Here is an 11035-nt window from a genome sequence, read left to right on the forward strand (position 1 = left end):
CTGAGGGACTTGCACATCTGTTGTCTGTTCCTCTTTCCCAGGCTGAGCTGTAACCGGCAGCGGCAGCCCCAAGTCGGGCTGTTTGGAGCCCGTGAGCGAGACGCCGGATTCGCTCCCCACATTAGCCGTCCCTCGCTGCTGGCTGCTGCTTTCCCCCTTCTGTCTCCGCTTGTTCTGAGCCGCTCGGCCCCCAGTAGCGCTGTGACTCTGACGGGAAAGGGGGCCCGGCCAGAAGCAGCCATTGCATCGCAGACGCATAGGAGGCGCGCCAGAGCAACCAGTAGGCCTGACAAGCAGTCTGCCTCTTCCGGGGTCCGGCCGGGAAATGGCTGTGAGGTTGCTGGGCCGATCTTTAATCGCTCCTCCTAGTAAGTGGTTGTCGGAGCGCGGAGTTGGGAGGGTGAAAGGCCCGGCTTTCTACAGGCGTCATCTCGGCGGGGCGAGATTTTATTCAATGGAGGCATCCTGATTTTATCCTGACCGTCCTCCAGGAAGCTCAGGGCAGCAGAGAGATGGTCTCCCCCTTCCCCTTTATGCTCACAGCAACCGTGTGCGTAGACTGAGGGACAGGGCTAAAGGGGGAATTTCCACGGGAGTCTTCTCAGTCTTAAAACAATCCAACCACCTTCGCTCGCTTTTTGCCCTGTCCTTTATGTTAACGAAACGTTGGAAGGAGGGAGATTGCTTTTAAAGGCATAATTCCATGGGCAATGGATTCAGATAAACATCTAAATGACTGAATTAATCAAGGGATTATATTCTTAGTTGACTGGGTTGTTCGTGTGAATGCTTTGTTGTATCTGAGCGGTGAAATCGTAGCTGTCCATCTCCTTGTCCCATCCCGTAGTTCAAAGCTATTTAAAGAGATGGTGAATTGTGACCTTGCCTACGGTTTTCTAATATCCCTTAGGTACAGCGTGGTGAAGTAACAGTTCTTCCTAGTATGGCCATAGGAAAATATGTAACTTTTAAAAAACCTTTTCTGAACCATTGTGCCTTTGGCAGAGAAAAAGAGTAGCACCCCTAACTACAACACTTTTTGTGACATGTTGGAATGCTAACAAATTTTCTACACAAGCCCATTGTTTTTTGTCAGGTGCACTGTTTCAGGCAGCAATTTGAATGGAGTATATGTTTCCTCTAGCTGTCTATCTGTGACTTCCTTTGTTGTTTACTCAGATTCATATGGTGGTGGAAAATGCCATCAAGTTACCACTGAGTTATGGTGATCCAGCAGAGTTTTTAAAGCAAGAGACATTCAGAGGTGGTTTGCCATTACCAGCCTCTGTGTAGAGACCCTGGTCTTCTATGCAAGCATTCACCAGGGCCAATCCTGCTTAGCTTACAAGATCTGGTGAGATCAGGCTAGCCTAGACCATCCCGGTCGTAAAGTGCTAAAGTATTCATCCAGTCTTACAATACATGCTTAGGACTGGAAAGATAAAGATCTAGGTTGGTGGTGCCTACAGATGATTATTACATTATTCCAGATGCATTAATCCTTGGTAAGGGAGTCTGTCTTTGTGAAGCTGGGCCACAGTCTCTGGCATCTTCAGTTAAAGCACAGTAGGAAAAACTCCTAAGAGAGCTGTTGCCACGGTGAAAACACTGTGAAGCTAGACAAAATTAGAGTGCAGTCCTAAATTCCTTGAAATCAGGAGGTTTAAAAGGGTGCTGTGTAGCTGTTTAGGATTTTACTGCAAGTATTTCATCAGATCTCAGAAGCTAAGCATGGTCAACCTTGGTTAGTAATTGGATGGGAGACCAACGAAGACCAAGGTTGCAGAGGCAGGCAATGGCAAACCACCTCTGTTAGTTTCTTACCTTGAAAACCCCAGCAGGGGTCGCCATAAGTCAGTTTAGACTTGAGGGCACTCCCCTCAAGTCTAAACTGACTTGGTATAAGGCAGCTTCTCATACAATCCTAATTTGGAGGATGCAAATTCTTAAATTCCTTCCAAAGTCATTTCTGTTAATCATACTGAAGGCCTTCCATATTTAAACAGATAACCATAACTGCATTTGTTTGTGAAGAAGGGAGAACTTTATCTGTGCTGTATAGTGTTACAGCTGACACATTTTTACGTGGATCTGTTATTATATAGCATTGGTTGGGCTCCAATCCTCAGTGGTAGCAGTAAAGATTTGTACTGGATCTGAGGTCCTGTTTTATTCATTACCAAGGCACCTTTCAAAATCCAAAACTAAAAATAAGCAAATATTAAACCTCTCCATGATATGGTGACCATGCCTCAAAGCATTTACTTTATTTTTTTTTATTCCTTCAGGCTGATTTAAACATTGGGACTGTCAGCATTCTATGAAAACTCCTGAATAATCTATGTTTATATATAATAGGGTCAGTTGTGCTGCATAATTCTTTGGGAAGTGCTAACTTTAGCACCAAAGGAAATGCTGAGCCCACCAAGCAACCACTTAAGAAACCAAAATTGCCTGTAGGTCGTTTTGATGAGTCAGAGGAATCCACTGCAGAGAAAGAGCCACTAGAAAGTAAGTGTTTTTTTCTGTATAATATACATAAGAACTTTTGAAAAATGATGCTGACCAGTCATGAAAAATGATGCAAATTTCTTGAGTCAGCAATACTGGCAACAATCTGTGAAAAATCTTTAATATTCATTTTGGCCTTATTGCAAACATTTTGTTAGTAGTATTAAAAACAGCATAATTTATTTTTCTGTATTGGAAGGTGATTTTAGGTGGTAGAGGTCTTAGATACTGCACATCTGGCAGGGATCCCTTGTATAATAGATCTGTTTCCGTTTTCTAATATTAACATTGCAAGAGATTGACTTAATTGTAAACATAGGGTTGGAGTCAGAGAACCATGACCGAAAGAGAAATAACTGTTTACAGTCTTCTACAAACCCACAAGAATGCACATAATGCTATCCTAGGTAGATTGTATTGTGCATCTTATGCTTCCACATGTGCAAGAAGTTGTGTGAAATCTTGTGCAAGCAGTACAGTATCTTTGGATTAGATTCAGTGTTGTACTACGAGGTATAAAGAGGTCCTTCCATGAGTAGAAGATGCCTTCCGCATGCAGAAGACCACCTTTGGATTCAACCACCAATTTCTGCTGCTAAAATAAGCTTGTTTTGAAATCAGATACAACTCTCTTGCCGTTTACATCCATTTCACTGCACTCTTGTTTGCTGGTATTTTTCCCCCTCTATTATGTTCATTTGCTGATGCAGACTGATTTCCTATATGGTATCTCATAAAATATTTAGAGATTCTGGACCTTCAAACATCAGTTCATTGTCCTTTCTTCTAAACGTAAGGACATTTCACCATATTCGGAGGCATTAAAATAGTATTTTACAAGACAGTTGAGAGAGCACTCCTAAGCAGGTCGTCTCTGATGTAAGTCCCATTTTATTCAGCAAGGCTTACTTCAAAACAGCATTCTGTTGAGGATTGTAGTCAAAGTTATTACTCTGGGCTAAGTCACTTGGATGGCCCAAGCCCAGAATGTACAGGGTGTTATGCAAGTTTTACTTTCAGGACTACTGTTCCATTGAGATATAGCAAAATATTTCTACAAGACTATTCCCCTTCCTTCCACAGGTAGATGTGTTATGTGCATGCACGTAACTATGAGTGTTATGGCTGAGTAGGACTGCCTATTCATTCACATTTTAATTTACCCTAGAATTTCCTGATGACATCAATCCTATAACAAAAGAAAAGGGTGGACCCAAAGGCCCTGAACCAACTCGTTATGGAGACTGGGAGCGGAAAGGACGCTGTATAGATTTTTAAATGGCTCCATAATCTTCATCATGATATATTTGGGTAAAGGTCAAGTAAATGAAGCCATTTTATCCAAATGAAGAAATCTTTCTTTCTGTATCTGTGTGTGCAGTTATGTGCTTTTAGCATCTATGCCATGGCAGTTATGGAGGAAACTTCCTGTGAATAAATGTACTTTTAAGTACCGCTTATAGTGATTGTTTGCCTTTTTTGATCTAGTCCTTGTTGAAGAGTTGGTTGAATTTTGCGAAGACTACAGTCTCCTTCACACTTACTTGGGAGTCAGTCCCAGTGGGATTCGCCTTCCCATTAAGTTTTCATAAGCTCAGAGTAACTTCATGGAAAATCTATATTTATTAGACAAGCAGCAAAGCTTTTGATTGCTCTCTTATGTGCCCTGGTTTCTTATCAGAGTGCTTATCTTTTGCTGCCCACATATGTAGGAATGAGATTAATGAAAAGGTTCCTTTGCCGTGTATCAGTAAAGCATGTTGAAATTACCACATACTTTGAATTAATTCTGGTTCTCAATCTTGGCTGACTCAGTTAAGAGCCTTGGGTTATTCTGGATCCAGCACTGCTGCTAGAGAAGCAAGTGAATGCAGCTGCAAGAAAGGCCTTATCTCAGACTAGGCTGGAAGGTGGCCCCCTACCTTGACACAGCCCATCTGGCCACCTGGATTTACTCCACAGTAACATTGACACTAGACGGTTGTAACGTACTTTATATAGATCTCCCCTCAAAGTCAACTCAGAGACCAGCTGGTGCAGAACGCAGCAGCTCATTTACTATCAGGACCTAGGCAAAGCATGCATATTACTCCCATTCTGAGTCACTCCACTGGTTACCCATCAGTTCAAGGTTTTGTCTGTCGCATACAAAGCCCTTCATGGCCTTTGCCCCTCATATCTTCAAGAATGCTTCTTCCCCCATCATCCGCCATGGCAACTTTGCTCGTCTGAACACGGCCTTCCACAGATACCACCCTGCAACTGAGCAAAATTTACAGCTTTCCATATGTATACTTTGTCTGTGGGAGCCCCCACTTATGGAATGGCCTGCCTGGGGAAGTCAGGGAAATTCCCAGTCTCCTGGCTTTCCACAAACTATGCAAAACTGAATTATTAACAGCTGCACTACTTGGAACATGCCACATGCTAAGATACCTCCTAGATTCTTGTATAAAATCCAAGTAAGGGACCAAAAATTCCAGCCTAAAATCTGATGGACTGTAATAATGATAAAAAATGGACAGATTTCACATTGAAAACTGCAGAATTATAGTTCCAGAGAAATTACGCTATTGCTCACTAATATCCTTATATGTTTATGTATTTTCCCTAGAAGCTTACATATTTAAACTATGTTGTGATTCTTCTCCCACAATACATTTTGCCAGTATTTTCCCAATGCTCATGCTCTCCTCTGAATGAAATGGTAGTTTGGATTATGCTATCATTATTCTATGGCAGAATATCAGAAGAATGAATAAGCATTGACTTGCATTTAGGTGAAGAGTTTTCTTGCAAGCTCATTTACTAGTGTACAAATTCTGGTTAGAAATTTGTACTTTGGTGCCTGGTCTAATTATTTAAAAATGTGTGAGTACATCATATATGATGAGTACCTTTGCTTTTCTAGACTGGAGGATTTGAAGAAGGAATGTTTGAGGACAGTACTACCAGTTTTTGGAAAAATAAAACAGGGTTGGGGTTTTTTGGAATTGTGTTCTGGGGCAGGAAGTAGAACTGGACAAAAAAAACCCTAATTTTTGGTGGAAACTTTAAAACATCAAAAAGAGAAGGGGTTAATTATTATGTTAGAAACTCAGTATTTTCTCCTACATTAATATTTATTGAAGCTGAAACTCTTGCAGTGTAAAACTGAGTGAAAATCTGTTGAAAAATAATGTTCTTAATTCTAGGTGCTATCTGCTCTATCCTACAATTTTGTACCAAGTTTTTATATTTAGATCTTGTGCGAAATGTTAGAACTTAGGTTTTAAATTTAGATGTAGATCATCATGCATTTTATCTATTTATAGCCTGCCCTTTCCACTGAAACTCAAGGTAGATTACAAAATATTTAAAAAGTGCAATAGGACTAGGATTATGGAACTAGAAAACAATTCAAACTGTCATAAACAATGCAGAAAGTGGGTTACAAAGGCAGAATACAATCCAGTAAAAGCATATGATACATACAAAACACACTGCAATATACTACATGTTTTCTTACAAAAGTACTCTCATGAACAATTGCAGGGGGTTGGACTAGATGGTCTGTATGGCCCCTTCCAACGCTATGATTCTATGATTATGCTGTAGTTCTAATATCTATAAGAATCCCCTACTGAACATTTGTTTTCTACATTTTGCAAAATGATAGAAATGTGGGAGCCTTCCTGACCTCTTCAATTATGTATTTGATATAGTACAGATTTTTGTTTGGAAATTCTGTATGTTTTTCACAAACTAAGAAACTGACACAGGCTAATGGCCCCTTTTCTTTTTTTTCCTATGGAAAAGACCTGGGAGAACAAATTCTTGTCTGCTATTCTGCGCCACTCTGCCCCATGGTGCAGAGTGGTAAGCTGCAGTACTGCAGCCCAAGCTCTGCTCTCACAAAGAGTTCCCTCTAAGCTATGCAGTGTTGTGAGCCAAAAAAAATTTTTGTGAGCTAAAACTTGCACAAAAATTCATTTTGTGAGCTGACTTGCATAGAAGTTTTAAGAGTGCCTTTTTAAAAAAAGAGATTGCAACTTAAACATCGAATGTTGTTGTTGTTATTGTTATTAAGCTGTGCAGCGCTGAGCCAAAAATCTACTTCCTGGGATGAAACAATAAATTGCATTACAGTTGTGTGAGCATGAGCACACCTCCTTTTTTCTAAAAAAATGTATTTCAGTCTACAGACATACAAACATAAACTACAGACTAATTTGTTAGATCAAGAATACACCAGTGATAATTCTGATCCTCTGAGGGTGACTGTAGATGTTTCAGTAAAAAAATAATTGTGTTAAAAAAAAAAGTAAGTTTGCTTAGGATCCTAACCATTGGTGCTTTGTTTCAGCCAAATAAATTTATTGGAATACTACTTTCAAACAGTTTTGTGGCTGTAATTTTGCAAACAGTAGTCTATTTGTAACATTTGTGTAATTTGGTAAATGGTTTTCTACATAAACAAAATTTCAATGGCTTGTTCTGTGGCTTGTATTGAATCAACACAGACAGAACCTACAAAGCACACAGAACTCTTCATAAGGCCTTACACACAAGAGCAAGACACTCTGTAAGAACTGAGCTAGAGTTCTGGTTTATGGGAGTAAGGCCTGTGGGAAGGCCTAAAATTGAGTCACTTGTGAATTTCATTAAGAACCTTACTGCCTTTCCCCCAAACCTGATCTTTATACCTATAACATTACAAAAGCCTCATTATTATCTCTTATATTTTCCTCCTATTTTTAAAAATTAGTTTATGATGCCAAAATAAGAATATTCATGCACTTCAGTGTTAAGTGCAATTTAATAAGGTAGCATTCAGGTCCTGGCAAAAATTATGTTCTCGTTGTTTAATCTATGAAGCTGTTTCCTCACCAAATCGATAGAGAAGCTGCTTGGTGGCCCTCTCCTCCAGCTCCCACCGCTGCGTCCGCCTCCAGCTTTCAGCGCTGGAATTGATGATGACTGATGAGGCTTCTTCGCGGCAAAGAAGTCATGCGGGCAGCAAGTGTTTCTCCAGCTCCCGGCCAGCAAAGAAGCTGTGCAGGCCGCCATTTTCTTCACTTCCCAAGCTGGCAAAGAAGCTGCGTGGGCAGCACCAGTGCGTGCTTCTCTGACTCCCGCCGGTGCCACCAGCAAAGAAACCACATGGGAAGCACCAGCACATGCTTCTCCGCCTCCCCGGCAAAGAAGTTGCACGGGTAGCGCGTCCTTCTCTGGCTCCTGCCGCCGGGACAGAGAGTCTGCTCGGCAGTGGAGAGACAGCGCACGACAGGAAGTCTGCTTGGTGGCCTGCAGAGAGGTTGTGCGGGCATTCTCCTACCGCCATCGCTTCCAGAGCTGGGACAGAGAGGCCAAGGGCAACTCTCTGTGTGCTGGGCTTTTCCGGCTGTGTGCTGGCTACTAAAAATTCGTGTGCCAGAGTACATGAGCGCACGTTGGCGGGAACGCTGCTCTCATGACCTGAGTTCGATCCTGGCAGAAGCTGATAGTCAGCTCAAGGTTGACTCAGCCTTCCATCCTTCTGAGGTCGGTAAAATGAGTACCCAGTTTCCTGGGGGTAAAGTGTAGATGACTGGGGAAGGTAATGGCAAACCACCCCATAAAAAGTCTGCCAAGAAAACGTCATGATGTGACATCCCCCCATGGGTCAGTAATGACTTGATGCTTGCACAGGGGACTGCCTTTACCTACCTACAATGATAAAGTGCAAAGGGAAATGCAGTAACACTAGGCAAGCTGTTTTGTACTTCAGTAATTTTAATTTGTACTACTGCTACAAACTCTTAAGCACCTTTGCCATTTGAACAAAGAATGAATATTTTGGCCATTAAGTGCTGCCTTTTGAAGATCATATTTCTTATGATGCAAATAGGATTCCTTTCTGTCCTTAAGCAAATCCCAGTAAATAATGCACATGACTACACTTACTGAATTTAGGACAATAGATTGCTCTAGTCTTTGTTTACTATGGTAATATATTTTTATGACTATAAAAAGCTCCAGCACTTAAGGATTTAAGATTAAATTAATAAGGCTATACTGTTGTTAAATAGCCCAGTTTGCTGTTACATGGAGCCTGCTAGAGCTTGGCCTGAGAAACTGAATAGTAATAAAACTTGTTTGTGGAAGTGCAGTCAGGCTACCAGTCAACTTCAGAAGCGGAATGTTTCAAACATTAGTGATACATGAAATTAACTTGAAGTTTCAGATTGGTTCATATCACTACTTTTTCAACTACTTTATTGTGTTGTCATTAGTCAACTTGGTTGTTTTCAGGAACAAAACAGAAATTAAATATTGGAAGGACATTCAATCGAACCCTTGAAGTTGAGAAGTGTCCCAAAGCCAAGTGTTCCAAATTTGCTCTTGATTGTGCAGAAGCAGTGGTGAGTGGTCTCTTGACTCTCTGGCTGATTGTATGAATGATTGTTTTCAGCCTGTTGTACTGATGTCCACTGAAATGTGACTTTCGGTTGCTAATGAGTCCTGTCCTTTCTCTTGGCTCAGGCTCCCTGAAGGCTCTGAAAGTAGCTGTAGCCATAATCACATGGCCATAATCACAGCTGGCTGCTATCATTCCTATGGTTTAGGTCATAGTTTGAAAAATGTGGTGTCCAAACTCTGCTGTAAAGCCTACTCACTCAAGCACATCCAGCCCAGCTTGTGCCAACTCATACATGCTCTTAGTTAGTTCATACCTTTTATAAAAGCATCTAAAGTCCTATTTGAATGACTCTAAAGAGTTAGCATAATTGTCACTAGACTGCATGCAAAGTCATAGGCATTACAAAGTATCTGATAAAATGAACTGTATCCAAATTCTTAAAACACACCAAATTCTTAAAACACACCAAGTACAGGCTGGAAAATTCACAACAACCACACCAAGTAAGTTACAAATGACATCTACAGAAGCAAGTAGTTGCCTTGTACATCCCATGAGCCTTCTAGCCTTAACTAGAATAATCATTATGTACATTAAAACAACATTGATACAGAAGAACTCAAAGAAATCAGAGCCACACACACACGAGTCCATGGTTTGTCTCTGTTTATAGATGTAGGATAAAGCTAGAGCAAAATTACTTGCCAAGCCCAGGAAGAAAAAGTCAAAACACATATGCCCTCCACCACCATCATGAAGGGGAAAAAATTCAAATTTGATATCAACAGCACAATCCAGGGGCAGAGGAAGTGAACGGGGACGACTGGCATACCCCAAGATTGTTTGCTGTGAACTTGCATGTCTTTGGGGGGTTTTGTACATCTGTAAGTAAACATCAGTTTCGGCTTGCACTGGAGGATGTCAACCACGAGATACCAGTGTTTATCAATATCCCTAACATGGCAGTAAGGACCATCATATGTTAGAGGAATAATGTGCGAAAAGCCACTTTGGGTCTCTGGTCAGGGAAAAAAGCGGGATATATGCCCCATTTTTTGTATATAAAATTTCCTCTATAGCTAACCTAATACTATTAATGTCATTTTAAAAATCAAGGTTATCTTTCAAACAAGACTTTATCCTAAGAACAAATGGTTTTAAAAAATGGTCCAAATACATAGCTAGGGGTTCCAAAATTGAACCATAGCCTAAAACTATTGGCTGTCCTGGTACTGAAATATTTTTTTCAATGTATCTTTGGCAAAAGATAAAGTTATGGCACCCTACACTCAGAATCCAAAAGAAACTCGTGTTGATTTAGTGTGGTGAAGTGACAAGAGTGACAGACTAGGATATGGGTGATCCCGCTCTGCCAGGAAAGCTTGCTGGGTAATCTTGGGCCAGTCAAATACTCTCACCCTAACCTGCCTCACATGGTGGTTGTGAGGAAAAAATGGAAGAAAAAATGATGTAAGTCACTTAAGATCACCACTGAGGTGAAAAGAGGTGTATAAATGAAATAAACTATAAACAAACAAATAATGTAAGACCAATAAGGCTTCTTCTAAGATATTTATAGTTTCTTTTTTATATCTGGTGGGATCAGATACTTATTTTCTGTAATGAGATGTGTTATCAAGTTGTCTATAAACTTCCTTAATGTATTCAGATCTGTGCCACTCTACCACTGCACAACCCTTATCTGCTGGACTGAAAATGAGATCGCCACATACACACAATTGTCTTAAAACCTGGTTCTCCAGTTTACTAAGATTGTGCCATACTGGGTTTGTTGTAGTAGTAGGAGTTCTGTAACTATTTCAAGAGTAAATCTTTAAAAGCTAGTATTCTAGGATTATCAGTAGAAATATTAAAAGTATATCTAGGTTTGAAATTACTAACCTCAGTGCTACGTTCCATTATTCTTAAAAAAATTAGCTAGTTGTTTCCTAAACAACTGTTGAATTTCACCATCAACTTAAAAAGTATAAAAGAAAGACCCTTTTGATGTCCTGAAAGTTCCAAACCCAAAAAATGAACACCAGATAAGCTGACCACCAATAGGTTTTCAACATCTTTTTTCTGTGGTCCATTCTGTTTTCCTGAGGTCTGTCCCTCTTGCCTATTCTCCTTTTGTGGTTG

The 11035-nt window shown here is 40.5% G+C and overlaps 1 protein-coding gene across 1 annotated transcript; it reads left to right on the top strand.

The window, feature by feature from the left end:
• On the top strand, positions 1–3969 carry SDHAF4 (succinate dehydrogenase complex assembly factor 4). Its single transcript, XM_054997890.1, has 3 exons — positions 1–368; positions 2359–2511; positions 3680–3969. Exons 1-3 carry the CDS (start codon positions 326–328, stop codon positions 3787–3789), a joined length of 306 nt encoding a protein of 101 aa, XP_054853865.1. The 5' UTR covers positions 1–325; the 3' UTR covers positions 3790–3969.
• Positions 3970–11035: the final 7066 nt, after the last annotated feature.

The sequence above is a fragment of the Eublepharis macularius genome, chromosome 1, assembly GCF_028583425.1.
Source record: "Eublepharis macularius isolate TG4126 chromosome 1, MPM_Emac_v1.0, whole genome shotgun sequence".
In the NCBI taxonomy this organism is placed as follows: domain Eukaryota; kingdom Metazoa; phylum Chordata; class Lepidosauria; order Squamata; family Eublepharidae; genus Eublepharis; species Eublepharis macularius.